The sequence below is a fragment of the Apium graveolens genome, chromosome 1 (assembly GCF_009905375.1).
Source record: "Apium graveolens cultivar Ventura chromosome 1, ASM990537v1, whole genome shotgun sequence".
Lineage (NCBI taxonomy): Eukaryota > Viridiplantae > Streptophyta > Magnoliopsida > Apiales > Apiaceae > Apium > Apium graveolens.
Genome location: NC_133647.1, coordinates 164,010,873 through 164,034,503, shown reverse-complemented (window position 1 = coordinate 164,034,503; position 23,631 = coordinate 164,010,873). Strand labels below are relative to the sequence as shown.

Below are 23,631 nucleotides of genomic sequence, written 5' to 3'. Positions count from 1 at the left end.
TAAAGTCAACTACCAGAACTTGACTGACTTATGCTTCTCTATAACTCAATGCAAAATTCCCTTGTTTTTGTAGGGGAGACTGTGCATGTATCCTCTATTTTTAATGGTATATCTCCGCCAGATTATGGTTTTTTTGATGGAAATAGAGAATACAGTGTGGGAACTACTGAGTATTTATAATTAATTTCTTGAAAAGGATTTGTTGTTTAAGAGAATATTAGCAAGTAAGATGTAGTCTTGTAAATGATTACAGGACTTTCAACATCCAATTGCATGAGATGCATGTTTGAATTTAGTATAGGCAGAGGTGTATTAGAGAATCTTAAATAAAAGCATGTGCAACTGACACTTGATTTCAAAATTATGTTCTCAATAATTGGAGTTCTTACTGCTTTATACAATAGCTTGCTCACTCTTGTTGAGTCCTCCCTTCACTAGGATATGAAGAATCAAGATACCTAAATTACCATTGTTGCTTTACACTGAACCCCCTCCCTCCAAGATCTTGTAAGGTTCAAAAGAGGGTAATATGCCGCCTTTCTGAGCAATTGCTTCAGCAAGTGCAGAATGAATATTAGTATTTTCATAATTTACAACCGCATAAGTTGAGAGGGCATCAAGAGCCCTTTCTTGCACATCCCTCCCTTAAGCCTTGTGTAAAACTAAGCAACAATGTCACACCTTGGCTGAACCAAAAATTATTCAAATGTGTCGGATCCCTTACAGCAAACCGCAAAAGAGAATATCAGAGTATTTTTCCAACCAAATCATAATCTCATTTTGGCCCTGATTTTTAATTTTTGAATTCCTCCAGCTGATGAAAATATTCCTCTCTTCCATTGTTGTTTCAGCAAAAAGAGAACATACCCCTTTATATATATTGGTGGAAAGAGTAATTAACAGTTTACCTTAAATATATTTTTGAGGTCAACAAAACTAGGATCATTATCAATAGCTCGGCTATTCAATGCACATAAGATCAATAATTTCTTTGAGGTTGAAAGAAATCTAGACAAAGCATCAGGACGATATCAGTTCATGAAACATCTAGACATATCAAATGTAGAAACATACTCAAATGCTATAATGTTACATACATGTTTCACCAATTGATATCCTCTGATGCTATGTCTAGTTTGCTTTCAACCCCGGAGAACTTATTGATCTTATGTGCATTGAACTGTCCAATTAATGATAATGATTCTAGTTTTATTGACCTCAATAATATTAAAGATAAACTATTAATTAATATTTCCACCATTATATTTAAATTGTTATGTTCTCTTTTTGCTCAAATAACATTGGAAGAGATGCATGTTTTCACCATTTGGAGGTATTCAATAAATAAAGAGCAGGGCCAAATGATATTATGATTTGGTTGAAATGGATCCTCTCAGATTCTCTTTTGCCTTTTCTGTAATCCTACATGTTTGAATAAATATTGGCGCATCCAAGGTGTGGCATTGTTTCTTAGTTTTACATATAGCTCACATGAGGATGTGCAGGAAAGGGCTGTTGATGCCTTACAACTTTTGCAGTTGTGAATTATGAAAATGCTAGCAGTTGCTTAGAAAGAAGGCATATCACCCCGTTTGAACCTTACAAAATCTTGGAGGCCGGAGGGGCTTCAATGTAAAGCAGCTGTGGTAATTTAGGTTGATCTAGACATTTCACCACAGAGATAGGAAGAATCAAGTATACGCTCTTACAAGCTACTTACTTGTAGTTTTCTTTGAACTTTGTTCAAGCTGCCATTTAGAACATCTCCAGTGCTTGTTTCCCTGAGAGTTGCATGGGGAGGTGGTGATTGCTTGAAGGTCACCTAAGCATCGGACCATTTAAGTTTCTTACGAAAAACAAGCACGGTTGCGACTGTCAAGCAATGTTGCATGCTCCTCCTTGTTTATATACTTTTATTGCCAAGTCATAGAAACCTAGGATCTTTGTGCATTTCATTCGTTGCAGCCATGCCAACTTGCTGAACTTTATAGTGGCCATAATATATTGACTAAAGTTTTCATCATGTTGTTGGTAAATATTCTTTAGTCATTTTCTAGAACTTGATATAGGTAAGTAAAGTTAAATTATTCAGATGCTCTACCAATATTATGTATAACGGCTGTAGTATGTGTGTGTGTGCTGCATTAATTCTTATTCCACGTTCTTTAAAAAAAAATCAATATATCACCAAAGTTTTTGATTCTCTGCAGGATGACATGATCCTCAAACAGCAACTGTTCCAGCGAGTGGTGACAGCTGAAATTGCACCCCAAAAAACAAATGTGTTGGTGACAGCTGAAAATCCAGCACCTGAAGAGCCATTGGAAGCTCAAACCAAGAGGATGGTTGATTGTCAGCATAAACATAAAACTGTGAGCATTAAAACTGTCGACTTGAACGTTGAAGTACAGCATGTGTTGCATAATCTCTAGTAGATGCAGATAGAGTTAGACCAATTGATTCTCCAGCTGAAGGGACAAACAATAACTGGTGAACTCTTTTAAGGGGAAAAGATATCTCAGAGTTATGGCTGGTCTATGACTCTGAGGTTAACTGCGAAGTCCCGGGAAAACTTTTAGCACTTCACCACAAAATAAAAAACAAAAAGTTGTGTGCAGTGAGGTGGCTGAGGTTGTTTCTGAGATAATTTTCCTACTTGCACAGTCTGGGATTTAACTAAAGTTGGGTGTTGAACCGCCCAAACTATATACAACATCTTCGGTTTTTATAGCCCCTATCACTGAGCTTCACGCAATTAACTGGCGCATCAATGCTGCCAAAAAGTAAAGTACAAATTCTGCAGGATGTCTTGGTGATGCCGATAAGCTACAAAATCTGCAGACACTTCGTGCAGAGAAGATTAAAGAAATTGAGAAAGATTTATGGAACTATGGATACTAACCTCGGTGTAGATTTTATTGGAGATGATTTATTGTCTGGTCCATAATTTTCATGTATTAGTTCTTAGCTCGAGACTTTTTGGATGTATTGTTGTTTTTGTGTGGTTGAAGTCATTAGTACTTTCAAATATCATCATTTTTGACTTGGTATCAAACGATTCTTGGTGTTGTACTTTCAAGTCCTTGTCATGAAAGGTTTGACTGCTTGCCGGGTAGCTTGTAAAACATAATATCACTTCACTTGCGAAATTTCTAGCATATTTATACTGTTCATAGAAGCCATTTTTTCATTTATCAACGAATATCTATCCGTTAACAATTATTAACGGATTGACGATTAATTGCAAACTTTTGAAAAGTCTACGCAACATCAACGGTTTCGCAATGGATCACTAATGAAATGTTGCCCATAAAAGTTTCCGTTGAGAAACGAAAAATTATAACAGAAATACTAATGGATTGCCAACATATATATAATTTCACTACACACTACTAACAGAATAACAATAATTATAATTTGCTAAAGGCCTTGCCAACACAATACTAATTACATTGTCAACTCGGTCGAGCTTCTATTCTGTTATTCATCGATTGATATATATTCAATTCTAAATCGGTCATTGCAAATTTTTGTTACTAATATGATGTAAAATTTTACGATATATGTGTGCGTCTCATTCGACAACTAGTATGATATATTTAGAGTAATTTTTTGGATTAAAAATACGTGAATATTAGGGAGGGAGCCTCAAAAATAAAATTTATTGACATTTTATTGTATTTAATTTATTTTCGAAAAGTTTAAGTCGAAGCAAAAAAAGGACGGACAATTTACTCTCAATTGACTTATATTTCCCTCTCACAACTCCTAAAATCATTTAGATTTGAGCACTCTTGTTATTTCATATTCTCTCAAATTTTACTCTCTCCATCTCAGTCCAACAGTATGCACCCGATTCAATTTCTATATAATCTCAAGTAGGGGCTTGAGTTTTAGGGCTTTCAATTTGGTGGTGTTGTTCTCTTCTGATTTATTTAATATTTTTGAATTTTGGTCTTACCATTTGGAATTGTTGACTTACAATTTTGCACGTGATTTAAAGATTTACGTTGGGGCTTGGATTCAATGTTTTAGTACATGACTAATTCTTGTGCGGATCTTCACCTTCCTTATGTTTTCTTAAATTAGGCCTTGAATTTAGGGATTTTGTTTCAGTACTTTATAATATAACAACACTGATATATATGTTAACCTCTGTAAATAGGTTGTACAAGATTATTTTTTTTTAGAAATGAGGAAGTAGTGTCTTGGGGAAACTATAAATGTTGGAAACACTTGACACTAAACCGGTTCTATATTAAATATGAACAACTTTTATTGAAGTCCTAAATTTTTATGGATTGTAATGTGAGAGTTGTATGTACTATTATTTTTAGTGGAATTAATGGTTGTATGGTTACTGATTAATTAAGAAATTTAGAAACTTTTTGTATATTTCATTGTGTGTTGTTTGTGAGTTGTGATTATAAATGGAGTCGGATATTTAGAGAGCTGTTGATATCTAACATATTCCACGCATATCATATTAACAATTTTCATTATTAGTAAGGTCTCACAAGGTTTTTCGCTGAAAAAATTACGATCTAATTTAGGATGGTTTCTTGTCAAAATTTCGATAGTTTATCGTCGCTAAATTTTACAATGTATTTTCCGTTAACGGTTGTTGTTAGAATTAGCAACCAAATATTTTGTTGGCAAGGTGATGTTTTTTGATTACTTTGTAAGATGTTACTAGTTTGCTATTATTCCGTTACTAAACTTAGCTATAGACACTAAATCGGTTAGTAAGGTACTAACGAACAATGTTTCCTACGACAGTCGAGTTCAGCGGGTATTCGGTTACCAACGGATTTTCTTAACTTACCAACAGAATATGTCGTTGGCAATAATGAAATGTCTTGTAGAGCAAAAGAGATTTCTTCACAATGAGCTGTAGTATTCATATGATCGAATTGCTTCCTACATAATTTCTCCTCTCGATTTTCATTAAAAAGCTAACTAAACATAAGGCCATAAAAAATATGGAAAATTCCGATATCCGCCCAAAAAATTTATATTCTTATTCGAGAAAAATCGGATATTATCCGGATTCGAAAAAAGAGAATATTATCCGTATCCAAATCCGGGATATTCGAATCCCAAATTAAATATATATATAATATTTTAATTATATAAATATATACTTATATATATTTTAAATTTAATAAATTAGCTTATAGTGTGTGTATATGCATTCAATAATACCCTCCCACAAATTTTAAATAATTGTACAAATACTTTATACATATACAAAAATATCAGTTGAGTTTAACCGTAAAAATATATTCTAAAATCATTGTCAATACAGTAGGCGCATAAAAAAATCAAAAAATTAGATATCTGTCCAAAATACCCACATTCGTATTTGCGAAAACATGAATATTATTGGTATCCAAAATAAAGCGAATATTATCCTTATCTGAATCCGACAATCACTGATACAAATATGGATATGTCGGATACCAATATGGATATAATTCAATCCGTATCTGTACTATCTGTTGACAACCCTAAGTTGACAGATGATTCAATGTCAACACATCTCAGTGTTCAGTATTCTTATATTTTAATTTCTAGCAGTGGAAAATCGGTTGTTCGGAAGCTCATGCTATCCAGCCAATTAAAACCAAATTTGTTATGATTGATATATTATTGGCGCGTTAACTTTTAAGACTTCAAATTTTATTTACACCCACTTGAGAATGGTAAAGCCAAACACAATGAAACAAACCCATTTATTATATGTATATTAAATGATCGGGTTTGGATAAAACCAAAACGAGAGATATTCAAATTTTAGAATTGGAAATTAAAAATGCGGTAAAAACGATAATTGGATTTAATTTTGGTCATAAAACCGCATTTCAAAAAAATGGACAAAATAAATGCAACTTAATAATTATAAAAATACGTAAAAATTAGGAGGTGGGGGTGACAAAAGTGGTTCCTAGTTTCAGAGTAACAGAGTTGCTCCCCAGATGCAGACATTTTGTCCAACCTGAAACGTAAAAAGTAATAATTAACTTATTATAAGCGAAATAATTGATTATCTTGTTTAATTGATTACTATTAAAATAATAAAAAGGAAATATATAACCCTTTGAGAGATAATGACCTAAATATCTGCGGTTGTAAAGGAGTCGAATCGAGCTGAACTCTTATGTATTAATTCGTTAAAGAAATGTCGAACCTGAAAGCTAGCTGAAATTTTATCGAGTTAAAAATTTTGCTTGTGTATCGACTCATTATGAAAAATTTTATTCGCGTACATATTTACGAACAACTCATGGACTAATATTAAACCAACAACTAATGAACATTGTTCACAAAATTTTAATCGCAAACAACTTAGTTTATAAACTAATATTAAACCAACAACTAATGAACAAAGCATAAACTAAGTTTATAAACAACTTAGTTTATGCTTTGTTCACTTCCCACATTCTTCCTTGTCATCTCACTAGTATTGTGAAGTAGCCACCCGTGCGGCCATATAGCACAGGGCGCTCCTTATAAGGATCCGGGGACATTTCCCCGGAATTCAGGTCGTCCTTCAATTATTAATTACTTCACTCTTTCTCCCTTGTCTTGAGATCATATTCTATAAGTTCCCTATCAATACTTGTTTTTTGTCGTCGTCTTCTACTATAACGATCGTCGTGGTACCGTTGTCGTTGCACTCATCGCACACTTCCTCCACCCCATTCGTCGTAATCCTCCGTCATAATGGTAATTTCTAAACCTTCGCATATAACTTTACCAATCATCGTCGTAACTTCTCATCATCAATAATCGTTGTAAGCGACTCCCATATAAGGAGTGCCCTAGTCGTAAGAGTCATCCGTAAAGGGCGTGTCCTAGTCGTAAACGTCCTCCGTAAATGGAGCGTCCTAGTTGTAAGTGTTTTCCGTAAAGGGAGGGCCCTAGGCTCCGGAGCTCCAGAGCTCGTCCGTCCTGTTCCGCGGAGCGATCCGACCTATTTTCTAAAAGACCGATAAAATACCCATAACAATTTTGTGGTATAATAACTACCCCCCGATTTTCTAGTTTGTTAAAAATAAAATGGAAAATCTTCTTCTACTTCCTACATCCTTCCGTGATTTTTGTCATCCATAATATTGTCACTTCATCTTTTGCTAATAAACTCCTTTCCTTACGCGAGAATTCTTTTTTCCATAAAGGAATATTTTAGTTGATAATCTTCATCATTAAAACATTCTTCCGAGTCCTTGTGTCAAGTGCTTTCACAAATTCTCTCAAAATTTTCCACAAAGATCCTCCGTAGACGTTTTCCGCAAATATTTTCCGCAAATATTCTCCTCCTTCCGAGCGCATTCAGGGGCCCCTACCCCCGAAAGTCTATTCTGGGGGTTCAAATTTCAAAAATTCTAAAGTTTTATTTCTTTTAATACATCTTGCTCCTTCATTTCATTCTTAACTCCCATCTTCCAAAATACCCAAATACAAAGGGCATAAACTCTTTTCCTCCAAAAATCTCACTATACCATAAATGGCCTACAGCAACACCAAGAAAATGTTACAACAGGCCCAAAAAAGTGTTACCACAGCCAGAAAAAGGCCTAAGGTAACATAAAAATTAAGATGCTTTTTTTCGAGTTACCTTTGGCCCCTAAGGTAACATTACTTTTGCCCTGCTGTAACATTCACTTTTATGTTACAATAGCTGTCAAAGGTAACATTAATCTATGTCTATAGTATCACAATATGTATGTTACCTTTGGACTCAGAATTTCAAAAAAAAATGGGGCCCACATGTAGGGCCCACTGGTGGGCCCCATTTTGGGGCCCTATTTGTTTGCAAAGGTAACATACATAATGTGATACTATAGACATAATTTAATGTTACCTTTGATGTATATTGTAACAGTAATGTTTTGTATTATACCAATTTCTTTGTAACATTTTTAGTACCTAATGTAACATATTTTTCAAAAAAAAATTGACAGGAATGGTTTGTAAATTCAACATGCCATAAAATCTGTTTTTCATCCAAGTCAACCAAATAAACAATTTCAACCAAACTCCATATCAGTTTTCACAAACCCCCACCAAATACTGCGGTTTCACACAATTCACCAACTCCACATACTCCACATACTCCAAAGAACAATTACTTAGTCTAGGACGATAAATAAACATCCAAAAGCTAGTACGATAACACTTGTTACTAGTACGCAAAATAAGATATGTAAAAAGGTGCACATCTGAAATCTAAAGTCCAGAGCCTCCGGTAACTGGTGTGAGGTAATTGTCATTATCGCTGGTTGTGCTGAAATCTTGATGGTTGATTGTGATGCCTGGATTTACGTCGGCTATTTTCTTAAGTAACCAGGCCATATTCTCCTGCACCTTCTTGTTGACTTGCATATCCACTTCTTCTTGTACCTTCTTTGTCATCGATGCCTCGACTTCACTCACCAGAGTCTGCTTTATCTTTCCTGCCAACTCCTGTACATAAGTATTTGTCGAACCAGCAGTACTGGAGTAACCTTTTGCAGCATGAGGACATCTTCCATGGAGCCAAGATGGCCCATGTTTTTTTCCATCAGAAAGTAGTTCCTCGTTGGGATCTTCGCTCGTACTGATTTTTTCCTTAATCTTTTTCTACATACCAGAAAAACAAACGAACACTTGGTCACACAATAATTTAAATGCTTCACTAACTAATTTCAAAATAACCGAATAATTTAATCCAATTAAATTCACAATTAGTAATCATTAAATAAAAATGCATGCAGGTACATAAATAAAACTTCTAAACACCAAATAAATCATAAAACACAACTAATTAACCATCTTGCGACATTAATGGATATTCAGAAGCACTAAGATTAATAAAAAACACTTACAATCTTGTTTTTTATTTCTTCAGTGTTGGTCTTATACTCACGACCATCAGTACGCTCACGAGTCTCAACAAAAACCTCTGCTTCAGGTGGTGGACGCTGATTCTTTGCCTTTTTTTTCTGACAAAAATGAACAAGTTAGCCAAAAGAAATATAGAAATTAATTTCTAGATATATAGTAATATATGTAACCAGAAGGCTGCCCACATTCATATATTTGCGTAACAACTAGCTTATTGAGGTTAATATGCGTAATTGAGATTCTGGCCATACCATATTGTTTCGAATTTGTGCGAAAGTCTTTGGACCAGTAGTGTGTGTGTCTGTATACTGACATCGATTTCTTGCATTTGTCGCTGCTCTTTTCTACAAAAATGTGAAATAACTTTATGTCACTTAGATCAAATATAAATACATAATTAAATATGAAAGTGCAAGGGGAATTAGAAAACCTTAATGCTTTCATCATTCCAGTACTCCAGCAACATCTTGAAACTCTCAAGGGGAATATCAGTTGGCCTATTTTCCATCCGTTCTTCATCAGTTTCAAATGCTTTATAATGCGCCTTCTTAATTCGGCTCTTACGTGTCTTCCAAGATGACTGAATGGTTTTCAACACCCATGTTTCACATTCATCAGGTATAATGTATCTTTGCTGGAAAACAAAATAAAGAACACAAGTACAGTTAATCAAAGGTAATGTTGCAGAAAAATAAATCACGATAATTAAACAATGTATGTGATACCTTGACATAATTCCACAGTGTATTTTTCAAAGTTTTCGGAACATCACGCCAAGAAACATAGGTAAATGACACGCATCGCTTTGCGAGTGTCCCCAAGAAGTTACTAAGTTCAGAAATTACTTTGTCCTCATCTGAAACGGGCTGGAACCTTTCATTCATCTGAAGGACAACTCGATGGTCCATATTTCTGGTATGAACCCTATCCATCCTCGTCGGTCCTCTCAGCCTTATAGGAACTTCAACTAAATATGAGCAAAAATTACTTGCAGGAAAATCAAACAAAGTAGGAATATTATAATAAATTTGATTATATTTATGGGTGTTTTTCTAATATGTCGTATTTCAAAGATTGGTCTATAAAGATGTCTTATTTTTAGTTTTTATTTTTTTAATGGGTGTCTTTATAATAAGCAGCCCTTATTTTTAAAATGATAAATATAGATAACGCATACCTTGGATTCTGGACACTCTAAAGGACCTACTGTCATAAAGAATACATTAATTCTCATGGGGGTTGTGTTTTAATAATTATATAAAAACACAAATAACAATTAACAGCATTATAGATTACATATGCTAATTAAATTTGTGCAAGAAGTTTTACATCTATCACATAATTAACCATGGTTAACTTCACAATTTCATTAACTTAAATGACATAAATAACCTTATGCCAATTAACCTCAATTATAAGTAATTTACTAAACTGATGCAAATTAATCAATTATGGAAAATATATGAATGTGGGTAGCCTCAAAGTGAGTATTCTTTAAGGGGCCTTAAAGGAATAATTCCTTTATAAATAATCAGTTTATGTAATCATAAATAAAGGAAAGAAGATACCTGCTTCCTCCTCTTCTTCAATATCCGGAAAAACATTTTCTTCAACAACATTTTCTGTAGCAGTCTTTGTAGTTGCAGTTGTACTTGGAGAAATTTTCGATTTCGCTGCAGCTGCTTCCTTTTGGCGCTTTCGCATAGCCCAAAAAGCCTCCATTGAACCATTTGCTTCAATTGACGGTAGCTGAATCAGAGGTTCTGCAGGTTCCATATGTGATAATGACTGATTTTCCTTCTCAGTAGCATCCTCGGTTCCTTCCTTCTGTGATATAACAGTATTGGCTCGTGACCGTGTTGTTGGTCCACGTCCAATAAGCACCTTGCTTTTCTCAGTTTTCCCTCTCTGAAACATAAATCATGTAAAACTCAATGTTTGTGTATATATGAATTACAACTATCAACCCCGATGAAACATTTGGGGAAGAATTTAGAAAATGTGAAAATGATAGCTTTATGACATTTATGACATACCTTTTCAGTTCCTGATCCACCATCCTTACTAGCAGCCTTCCTTTGAGTTCCCGATCCACCATCCTCAAGATCCACAGCTGGATCATATTCCTCATCGCTCCCCTCTTGCACATGCTTCTTTTTTTTGGATTTATCTTTTAAGATTGAGTTTCTCACTTCAGAAGAGAGTGTAGGAAGATTGAGGGCAAAAAATACTTCATTGTTCCTCTTTACTGTGACAGCTCTCAGTTTTTCATACTCCGTTAGAGGAGGTGGAGGGGGTAGTTTCTGCAATTTCACATAAATTCATGTTAATATAGGTATGACGGAATTACTGGATTAATAAAGGGGTTACATACATGTACTTACATGTACTTAAACAACAATAATCTAACAAGAAAATTATAGGTATTACTGAATTATATGCTAACCTCCAGTTCATTTTCTCCCATACGCTCATCTTCATGAGTATCATGTAAACTCAACTTCCTCCTAACACTTGGAGGAGTTTCACAATCATCACCATCAGTGATTTCCTGCACTCTAGAAAGCCGTGGTGACTTCCGAGTACCCTCTAGGGGAAAGTTCTTTGAGTTCCTCTTCCCAGCCTTATCAACTTGGTTTGCCTTCTTATTCATCTTCTGTTGCTGTAGTTGATGAGTGGTTACAAACTGCCGCTTGACTTGCTTTTTAGCTATAAAGACATAAAAACAATAATTATGAGTTTGAATAAAATCTAAATATAGTAACACCTATATATTTCTGATGCCCCTACAATTAAGGTATATTTCTGAAATGAAATTAATATATTACCTGCTAAGATATCCTTTCTTGGCCGTATTATTACAAATGGCTGCATCTGATCCATTGGTTCGATAGTGCTATCAACGACATTGTCAAGATAAAAATCAACATTTTCACCGTCTGCAGCTCCTGCAGTTAATGAACACAAGTCCACATCATTGGACACCAACTGCCACCCCCCTGCTTATCACCTTTTCTCATATAAATCCCTCCAATTTCTGAATATTCAAGGTCATCCTTGACATAATCCATCAACACAGGGTACGAAAACCTATCTACTTCGACATTCCTTATAATCAGTTCTTTACCACCGACATACCGTGTAGGCTGAAACTCACCCTGGTGGTACAACCTGAGATTTATGTATGCCATCCTACAAAAAATTGAGAAAGTATAATTAGATGAAATCATTAAAATAATCTGAGACATGGCACTTAAATAAAAAACACTTAAAAATAAACACTTAAAAGAAACATTAAAAGAGCAGTATGCAAGTCAATAAATTTAATAATGCTCTAAATTAAGAAGCGATCGCATAAAGAGCAGGGCAGATTTAAAACTAACAGAACATTATATTAAGAACAAGTTAATTAATTAAAAGAAAATACATTAAAACATGATAAATTAGGCAATTAAGAAGTCACTTCATTAACAGTTGATACATCAGAAACTAGGCCCTTGATAGTTACATATTTCGAATTACAAATTTAAGTAGTTTCTTCGTTTGTTCTAGCCTTGATGGGGACTTGTCGTGTTGGGACATCATCTCTGCACCAGTTAATATCCGTGTCTATTTCTAGAGGAACACTAGTGTGTAAATCATGTAAAACTGGATCCCCGGCTTCTTCATTTGCATTTTCAGCTTCGACATCGCACCAATCCCTTGGCAATTTCTTTATAACATTATACATCATCTTTTCAGTAGGATCTTCTACGTAGAAGACTTGCTGCACCTGTGAAGCTAGCACATATGGATCAGACTTCTGACATAATCTGTTAAAATTAACTCGAGTTAAACCATATAGATCTTTCTCTTCCTTATACCAACAACACTTGAACACCACTACAGAAAATTCTCCCCAATAATCAACTTCAAAAATCTCTTCAATTGCTCCGTAGTAATTGACATCGCCGACCAGTGGATTTTGATCTTTTGAACTAGCAAAGCTAGTAGTCAAAGCAGTTAGAAATACCCCACTATTTTGGGTTGTACATTTAGCATCTCGGTACTTTGTATGGAATCGATATCCGTTAAGTACATAACCACTATACTTCTTCGCTGATTGATTAGGGCCCATTGCAAGCACTTCCAATTCCTTTGAAATGTTATCTTTTTTTCCGACCTCCCCCTTCATCCATTTCCAAAAATCTTCAGAATGTTCTCTCTCACGATTGTATCTTTTTGACTTGGCTTGTCCTTCTATTAAGATTCGATGCTCCCTACAATAATTACCTAGTTAAAAATCAAGACAAAACAGGTTCTAATTCTATAACAGTTAAACACAATTAGTAGCTAGAATCTTACTCGATTAAACTATCAATTTCTTTATTCCCGCAGTTGAATAGAATATAACGATGAATAGCCATCCATTCAACTTCAACTAAATTCACAGCCTTTCCATCTTTATTTCTGCGTGAACCAATAGGAAATTCTACTTTTTCTGGAAAACTTTCAAATTTTGCAGCCTTGGTAAATTTTGATCCTCCATGGCCACCCAAGAATCTTGAACAAAATATCAAGCATTCTTCGGCCAGGTAACCCTCGGCGATACATCCCTCTGGTTTAGATCTATTCCGCACATAAGATTTCAATTTATTTAAATAGCGCTCAATTGGCCACATGCTTCGAACATGGGCCGGTCCACCAAATACAATTTCTTGGCACAAGTGAATCAAAAGGTGGACCATCACATCAAAAAAAGCCTGAATGAATATAGTCTCAAATTGACAAATAATTTCAATTATTTCTGTTTGCAGCCTCTTAAGATCACTTAAGTCGATGACTTTACTCCAAATACCTCTTAAGAAGGCCCCTAATCTGATAAAAGGGACTGCAACCTCCGGTTTCAAAGATTTCTTCACTGCAAATTGTAATAAGTAGTGCATGAAAAAGTGAGCATCATGACTCTTATAGCCAGATACCTTTCTCTCCTTCATGTGCACACACCGGCTGATATTAGAGGCACTTCCATATGGGAATTTAGCATTTTTAAGGACAGAGCAGAATAAATCTTTCTCTTCATTTGTCATGTCGAATATCGCAGCCCTTATTTCAAGGTGTTTCCCGTCACTTGATAGAACAGGATGGAGGACCTTTCTGATGCCAAGTTCTTGCAAATCTAGGCGAGCTGCTATATGGTCTTTTGTTTTTCCAGCAATATTGAGCAATGTGCCAAGTACTTTATCACACACATTCTTCTCGATGTGCATAACATCAAGGTTATGTCGAGAAACATTGTGCTTCCAGTAAGGCAGATCAAAGAATATTGATTTTTTCTTGAAAGGCGAATTCGACTTAATCTTATTTTTTTGGCGCTTTCTTTTCTTCTCTGGTTTCTTCCCCCCAAAATGATTTACAAATCCTGCCAATAATTCTTCAATGTCTGTTCCAGTTAGAACCTCTGGACAACCTCTCAATTCAATTTGACCATTAAATTTTCTTTTATCAAGCCTCCATGGGTGTTCGGGATGGAGAAATCTCCTATGGTCCATGTAACACATTTTCCGACTATGTTTTAGGTACATAGAGGATGTTTCATAATTGCAAACTGGATAAGCTAGTCTTCCTTTTGTGCTCCATCCAGATAGCATTGCTAGCCCGGGAAAATCACTGATTGTCCAAAGTAAAGAAGCGCGCAAGTTGAAAGTATGGTCAGTAAGGGCATCATAAGTCTCAATGCCTACTTCCCACAGCTCATTCAGTTCAGCAATTAAAGGTTGCATGAAGACATCTATATTATTCTTCGGAGACTCGGGACCAGATATGAGTGTCGAGAGAATTAGATTCTCTTGCTTCATACACAGCCAGGGGGGAATGTTGTAGTTAACCAAAATAATTGGCCAAGTACTATGACTTATGTTCATAGTACGAAAAGGATTGAAACCATCAGCGGCTAGGCCCAATCTGATGTTTCTGTTCTCGGATGAAAATTGAGGATAACGAGCATCCAATGCCTTCCAAGCCTCTGCATCAGCGGGATGTCGAAGTTTGCCGTCCTTTTTTCGACCTTTTGCATGCCATAACATCAGTTCTGATAACTCTTTGCTCATAAACATGCGTTGCAACCTTTTTTTGAGTGGAAAGTAGCGCATCACGTTTGCCGGGACCTTGTGAATTAACTTCTTCCCATTATTGTCCACGGCGCCTTTTTTTTCCACTACGACCCACCTTGAAGCACCGCAAGTTTTACAATTTTCTTCTTTTTCATTTTCAGCCCAAAACAGCATACAATTATTGGGGCAGGCGTGTATCCTTTGATAATCGAGCCCTAAATCTTTAATAACATTCTTTGCCGCATTAAAAGACAAAGGAATGTGTGCTTCTGGAAAAGCATCTTTTATCAGCTCTAATAAATCCCCGAAACCCGACTCTGAAATCCCATGAATGCACTTTAAAGAGTACAGCCTAATGATAAAACTTAAGCGGGAAAATTTTTTGCAGCCCGGATATAAGGGCTGCTTTCCTTCTTCAAGATGGCCATAAAATTTTTTGGCATCATCATTCGGTCCAGTAGTATCATTAGTACGATGGAATATCTCGTCCAAATTATCTCCGAAGGTAAAGGAATCTTCAAAACCCATATTTTCTGCCCGTTCAATATCTATCCTATGATCTTTGCTCGAAACCTCACAAATCCAATTCGCATACAATGGACAAGGGCCATGACAAATAAGATGATCATAAATAAGATCTTGAGTATGCCACTTGCCATTTCTACAATTCTTGCAAGGGCACAACATTTCATCGCCTACGGAAAATTTGGGAAATGCATTTTCTAAAAAATCCTTTATCCCCTTAATGTAAGGTGTACTGTATTTTGGAAGGGTTATCCATTGACTTAGATCATCGTCCATCACTACAGAAAACAGGACAATAATGTTATATTCCTAAAAGAAAACAACGTAGTCGTGAAACCATACACCCATATTGGTTATACGTTCTAACAACACAACGCAGCCGTGAAGCCCTAAGCAGACCGAGGTAATATTTTATGTTCTCATTTTCATTGGTTGTACATACTAATAACGACACAACCGTGAAACCCTAAACCCATATTAGATATGCGTACTAATAACAACGCAGAAGTGAAATCCTAAACCAATATTATAAATTATATGTATTAATAACAACACAGCATAACAACGCAGCCCTGAAATCGTAAATCCATATTAGATTATACGTATCGAATCCATGTTATATGACCATGAATATACATGTGCATACACCCATTTCCGTATTATCCCACTCCTCCTACCTACCGAACTGTGACAGTTGATGTTAACAAAAATTTAAATACTCGTAAAGGGTTGAAACCCTCAGGAATAAAGGTCAAATTAACATAAATGTAAATACTCATAAATAATTGCATTATAGATACAACAGATATCTACTTACACAATCAATTATATCCACTTGACTATGATGATTTACATGTAAGTTATAACTAAAGCCTAACATGAAAATCAACCGGATAAAAAGCAAATATCGAGAAACAAATTTAATACAAAAATCACACTTACAGATCTACAAAAATAAAAAACCCCAATTCCAATTAAAATTACACAAAAACATGCATGTAACATACATATACATGTATAAAATACACAAAAACACGCATGTAACAAATTAGAGAAGAAACTAACAGAAATAGAGGGGGCGAGAGAGAGAGAGAGAGAGAGAGAGAGATAGAGAGAGAGATACACAAAATCAGAGAGAGCGAGAGCGAGAGAGAGAGAGAGAGAGAGAGAGAGAGAGAGAGAGAGAGAGAGATGTAGTACCTTAATGTTGAACCGCAAGCTGATTTGAAACCCCAATTAGAAACCCTAGCTCCAATCTGTGACCCGCTTCTCCAAAATGTGACCAGCTTCGCCAAAATGTTACCCCCAATTAGAAACCCTAGCTCGAGAGAGGAATGAAAGAGAATAGCTACTGGGAGAGAGAGAATGAGAGAGAGAGTGAGAGAATGAGGGAGAATAAAATTAGAGGGAGAAGTTAATTTGTCTGAAATTTTAGCGCTTCTCCAAAAAATTTGAGCCCGCCTGAAAAAGCCCAGCTAATTTCATCTCTTTTTTTTAAAAAATTAAGTTTTAATTGTCTTTAAATTTTTTATTGATAAAAATTTATCAATTATTAATTAATACAGTTTATAAATTTTTTAACAAAAAATATTTTATCAATCTTAACTAATATTAATATTTTTGCTTAATTATATTATAAAAATTGATTAATTTTCATGTCAAATAATTATATATATTTAATTGTTTGTAAAATATACTACTTTTTTATCCAATAATACCCTATTGTAACATAAATTGTCACATGTTACTCGTATGTAACACTTTGAAGCTATAGTAACATGTTTTAAAGGCTATGGTAACATCAAAAATACTACGTTGCGGTAGGCTAAGATGAGCATACCTAAGGTAACATAATTTTGTAACATGCATGATTAAACCATTGCGATAGGCCATCTATGGTGTAGTGTCTCAAGAATCTTGGATTAACTTGTTCCTGGCTCCACCTTTATTTTAACTTCAACCTACTCATCCTCCATCTTCCAAGGTACTCTTTCATGTCTCTCTTTTAAATTCCTTTCATGTATGCTACTAGATAAAAGAAATTTGAGCTTCTTGAACTTCCATGTTTATGCCATGTTTTGTGTGTATATGAATAGGTTTATACATAGCTTGTTGATTTTTATAGATGCACCAATTTGAATTCCAATTGTATTAGTAGCTTGAATCATCAAATTTAGGTCATAAAAATTCGTAGCCACACACACGGGGGCGCGCTCGAGACATGCCATGGGGGCTCTCGGGTCGCGACCCCCCTTTCCCTATGCCGGAGATGCGTCACAGCCAGGACCTCCGTACTAGGCGGGGCAAGCCCGGAGCCTTGAAGCTCCCGGGTTGCAGCCTTTGATTTTTTTATTTTAAAACAGGTCGCGCCCGAAGCTTTTAATGTCGCTTGGGTCACTGCCTTCGCGGAGTGCATGGCACGCCCGAGGATTTGCAGCTTTCAGATTGCGGCCCTTCGCGTAATACGGGGGCGCCCGAGGCACCTTGGAACTTCTAGTTTATGAATTTTTTCCTTTTCATTGTGGCGTGTCTTAGCTCCTCCAAAATATACTTTTATTTTTATTGGTGTTGTGACACGTTCTAACATTTTTCCTTGTTCTTATCACAGCTGGACGATAATTCGCCTACGTATTTCCATTCGTTCACGGATTTTAACCGCAAGATGGGATTTTCACCACTTCACTTTGGTCACCGACTCCTTTTTCACCTTCATCCTTGTTTCATTGTGCTGAGACTTTGGTAGACGGGATTCGATGCGGAGAGATTTCTATGGCTATTGAGCATGAGGCGTCTACTTCCACGACGCCAAAGATGGCCTATCACAATGGTTTAATAATCCATGTTACAAAATTATGTTACCTTAGATATGCCCATCTTAGCCTACCGCAATATAGTATTTTTGATGTTACTATAGCCTTTATAACATGTTACTATAGTTTCAAAATGTTACATAGGAGTAACATGTGGATTACATAAGAGTAACATGTCGATTACAATAGGGTGTTAATGGATTAAAAAGTAACATTTTACAAACAATAAATATATATAAATATTTGAATTGAAAATTAATCAATTTTGATGATATAATTAAGCTATAATATTAATATTATCTCAGATTGAGAAAAGAATTTTTTTTTAAAATTTTCTAAACTATACTAATTAATAACTGATAAATTTTTTTTTATAAAAAATTTGAACACTATTGAAACTTAAAATTTTATTTAAAAATAAAAAAAAAGTGAAATTAGACGTCAGTTATTTGTGATGTCATTGGGCTCTCCATCAAGCGAGCTATAGCATGCTCAAAATTTTTGGAGAAGCGGCAGATTTTTGTCAAAAATTCACAGTCTTCTGTAAACATCTATCACTTTCTCACAGTCTCTCTCACACTCTAAATATCACTCTCTCGGTCACCACTCACACACTCTCTTTCAGCTTTCAACTGAACCGAATCATCCTAAAGTACTACCTCACAGGTTGATGATTAGATTAGCTAGGGTTTTATATTTGTAAAATCTTACAGATTCGAGCTAGGGTTTTTAATTGGAATCGGGGTTTTTAATTGAAATTGGGGGTCGAAGGAGCATCATATTATTTCACTCTTCACTCTCCTATTAAGTAGTCTCTCTCTCTCTCCCCAATTCGTTTCTGTATATCTATATTTATGTACAAACAAATAATTGAATTATCGCAATCACATGTTTAGTTTCGTTGTTTTGTGTTTCTATTATCACTTGATCTCATTTTAGGGCTTTGTATTTCTCATTTCTAGTATGTAATTATTTCTTTTATCTCTTATATTTAATATTGTCCTGTGTTACTGTGATCTATCCTTGTAGTAGCAATACCAGTTATGATTTTTAATCCAAGTTTATTTCAATTTAGTGCAGTTTTGTTTGTTTGCTGAAATAATTAGTTTTTATTTTGTATCTGTGTGTATATCTATGTTTACAATTACGCCGTTTAATTGAAACCCAGTTGTTGTTTTACGCAGAGGAATTATGGCTTAATCTGAAGCTACGCCTGTTGTTCTGAGTAGCGAGTTGTTGGAATGGCCTAAAACGGATAAGCACATGTTCTTAAATGTTGTGTCTCGTGTTGGTGACCTTGTTCGCACCATCAAGTATGTGGTTTATCATTTAATTGGAAGAAAGTATGTCAAATATGTGCTAGTTGTGATGAATTTATTGTTAAATGGTGTTTTATTTGATGTTTACAGGTTTTATACTGAAGGTTTTGGGATGAAGCTTTTGAGGAAGATGGATATTCTGGAAGAGAAGAACACAAATGCCTTTCTCGGGTTTGTCGTGAGGAATCTCAGTTTCTTGTAGAGCTAACTTACAATATGTTTAAACCCTATTATGTTATATAGACTTTAATCTTTTTACTCTATTTTATTTTGTTACTTAGATATGATAATTTCGAGTATTTTGTAGGTATTTATATTTAGCTATGATGATAAATGATACTCTCTATAAGTGACTAGGTAGATTTAATTCCCCTCCTACCCCTCCAAGAAATACATGTACCTTACGGTCATCTAATGTAATTGTAAAATGTAAGATGTTAGTAGCTTGCGAGTCTCTTTTTTGGGGCAAATTGGTTGATGTATTGTTTAATATAAATTGCGGTGTTTAGTTGTTTGTTCAACCTTAAAAGATTGCGATTTGTACAGAATTAAAATTTACAAAATTAAAATGTACAACCAAGTTATTTTATGTGTTCATGCATTCTGCAGTCCTGTCTATTTTCTGTTGTAGTAATCACCATTATTGAGAATGTACCAAGTAAATTAAAGACCCTATTAAGTTTGAAAGGTAATCACTGCTAGTTAATGTAATTTTCTTATATTGCTCCCTCCTTAACCTGGCAAGGTGTCTTCTGCTGCTAGTTTCTAGAATGATAGTGTTCTGATATATACAATTGGTGATGTGGAGCAAAGTCTCGTTAAGAGTGATGTATGGTTGCCCAATTGTGTATCCTGCTATATGAACTAGGTTGTTTATAAATATAAATCAAGTTTTAAATTTTAGATTGATTGTGATAATTTGAATAGGTTGGAAATGAAGTCTTTTTCAGGATCAAATGGAGTACCCAATTGAAAAAACTTATGAGTGCTTATTGTGACCGTTAATCAGTTGACATAAATTTAATTGCCTTTCTCTTTGATGGTTGTCCTCTCCGAGGAAAGCAGAGTCCCGATGACGTAGCCCTTGGTTTCACTCTGTCTCTTACATGTTTACATGGTCTCACCCCCTTTTTCTACTGCTCATATACATTATGTGTTGTGTTTTCTCAGTTGGAAATGGAAAATGGAGACGAAATCGATGCTATGTTGCACCAGACTGGTGGAACACCTTTTTGATTATTACTCTGTTGGTTTGCCTTTGAGTTTCAAGTTAGCAGACTTCATGTTAGTTTGTGCAAGGCTACTGTAAAGTGTGATCATTTTCTAACCAAATCAGAGGAGGTTGATATTTTAACATTTTCTTGCTTTTCAGATATTTGTTGAGGAAGTGATGAAGTTAGCCGAGTTGGATGTGCTGAGAAATGCATGACGTATTCATAATTTTCAAAAAATGAAGCACGGGTTTATCAGCTTGTATTCCTAATACTTAACACCCCTCTAAACCATGTAAATATAAAGTCACACACGTACAACATTTGGCAAAATGATAGGTAACAAGTTGTTTGTGAGCAAAGTTATATATACGCAGCGGAGAAGCGGCGCTACAATCACCTCATTGGTTCTTATGCTTAACTTTCCTTTTTTGCTCAATTAGATGTTTTTGTCTTATATATCTTATTTAATAGTTTTGGTAATATTGCATATACAATTATTGTGTAATTTCTTTATCAAAGAGGATAATGGAAAGAGTTATGTTACTTAAATTTGCAAGTTTTGCATTAGTTGCTGGTACACAGGATAGTTGACCTAGAGAACTTTTGAGGATGCCATTTTGTGTTGAATTATGTGGATTTAAATTCTTCTATAGTTTGGAAGGAAGGTAAAGAAAGCAACTCTAACCCCAACTGTCATTCCTGACCCAGATTAGCGGAAACCAATTATTTTACTTTGTTTGTGTTAAATGTATTGGATTTTTTTACCAGTTATATGGGTAAATAAGAGTTCATGTGATTCTTTTTACTTCATTATATGATAGCAAATGTTGGATAGAGCTAGGCAGTTGTTCTTAATTCTTAATTCTACTTTCAGCTTAAATATATGTCAAACTTAAGTCTACTAAAGTTCAGACTGACTTTCTATATCTCTTTATATTGGTTATTCTAAAAGTTATAGTTTTCATAATAATTTGCTTGATGTTGAAACCTTTTGCAGTCTAGTGTTCAGTGTGTTCAGTTGGATGGATCTGTGACTATGAAGGCAAGAGATGCTACCATCAAAAGATTTATCGAGGATCCAGATTGTGAGGTTGAAATTAGGAGGGGTTGCACTTAATCATACAGTGGCATCAATATTTTTTACCTATCTTCTTTTGCGTACTCCAAGTGTCATCGTACTAGATTTCAGATGTTTATTTATCGTACTCTAGACTATACACTATGTACTTGTTTTTTGGATTATGTGGAGTTGATGGTGAAATGTGTGAAAACTGAGGGGTCTGTGAAAACCTATTTGAAGTTTGGTGGTTTGAATTGTTTATTTGTTGACTTGTTTGAAAAACAGGTTTATGGCATGTTCAATTTATAAACAAATCTTGTCAATTTTTTTTGAGAAATATGTTACATTACGTACTTTAATGTTACAAACAAACTAGTATAATATAATACAAATCATTATAAAACTGTTACAGTAGGGGGAAAATGTTATAATGATTTTGTGGCCCACGGGTAGGCCCATATGTGGAGCCCATTTGTTTTGTAAATTTTAAGTGCAAAAGTAACATACATAGTGTGATACTATAAACATAGTTTGATGTTACCTTTGATTGTTATTGTAATAGAAATGTCAATGTTATACTAGGGCAAAAGGGATGTTACCTTAGGGGCCAAAGGTTACTCGAAAAAAACAACTTAATTTTTATGTTACCTTAGGTCTTTTGGATGACTATGGTAACATCTCTTTGGCATGTTTTAAAATGTTTTTCATGTTGCTATAGGCCATTTATAACATAGTGTTCCGATATTTTTTCTGGACTGCATGCTCCGAGTCGTCATTCAATCTTGGAAGATTGGTCTGAAGATGAAATTTCAGATTTAGAGGCAAATAGTAAAAGAAAAGGCAAGACCGTGCTTTCTGATGGGGAGAGTAAGTCTCATGTGTACGGGCCTACTACTCAGGATGTGTTTAGAGATGAGGCGGAATTCTTATTTACATCAACTATCACTCCTCATAAGTCTTACATATCTTATCTTCATCGGGAGGTAAAGAAGTATGAACTAGACTTGGATTGGAGGAGTCATTGGGAGAAGAAGCTTACTCCAAAGCAGATGGATAATCTTCAAAAAATTCATAATAGATGGGCTTATGTTGGTATGGCATCCACCCTAACATAGATTTCGAGTATAGGAAGAGAGGTGATGTGGATAATACGACGAGCATTCCTCCTCTTTCTGGTATATGTTAGGCGCCCCCTATCCTAGAATATTTTTTATATCACGTATATCAATTCTTGCATGCACTCCTTTACTTGCATATGTATCTTTGTAATTTTTCCATTTACGTCTTATATGCACGTGTTCTCGTCTCTTTGCGTCTTCCTCTATGCCATGCTTCATCTATGTGCATCTTACTAAGCTATTTTATGTTTAACTTTTAGGTATGGCTACTAAAATACCGAGGTATTTCAGACCTGACTTGACTTCTGAGAGAATATTTCCTATAGTTCTTGAAGGGAACGTTACTAAGCCTCCGTCAAGGCACAGGGCGCGCTATAGTCCACCTCCCACGAAGGTCGTTCGTGCACTTCCAGTCCCTTCGCCGAAGCGTGTCAAAGCGGGTTCGAGAGTTGGTACTTCGAAGAAGGTGAAGGCTTCTTCTTCTCTTTCCCAATTTTTAAGAAAAATTGTTCGGATCGTGAATTATCTAGATTGGACCAAATTATTTCAATAATATTATCTTTTTTCATTATTTTACATCGTATATTATATATTTATATGTATC

General features: G+C 35.1%; 1 protein-coding gene and 1 long non-coding RNA gene across 2 annotated transcripts; one reads left to right on the top strand and one right to left on the bottom strand.

Annotated features, from left to right (window-relative positions):
• Positions 1-12,415: 12,415 nt before the first annotated feature.
• LOC141709922 (uncharacterized) lies at positions 12,416-15,782 on the bottom strand. The gene is made up of 2 exons (XM_074513027.1): positions 13,234-15,782; positions 12,416-13,148 (listed from the first exon to the last, which is right to left on the bottom strand). Exons 1-2 carry the CDS (start codon positions 15,780-15,782, stop codon positions 12,416-12,418), a joined length of 3,282 nt encoding a protein of 1,093 aa, XP_074369128.1.
• A 3,718-nt stretch (positions 15,783-19,500) lies between these two features.
• Positions 19,501-20,913, top strand: LOC141721587 (uncharacterized). The gene is made up of 3 exons (XR_012574788.1): positions 19,501-19,629; positions 19,726-19,806; positions 20,806-20,913. It is a non-coding gene; the product is annotated as an uncharacterized LOC141721587 (long non-coding RNA).
• Positions 20,914-23,631: the final 2,718 nt, after the last annotated feature.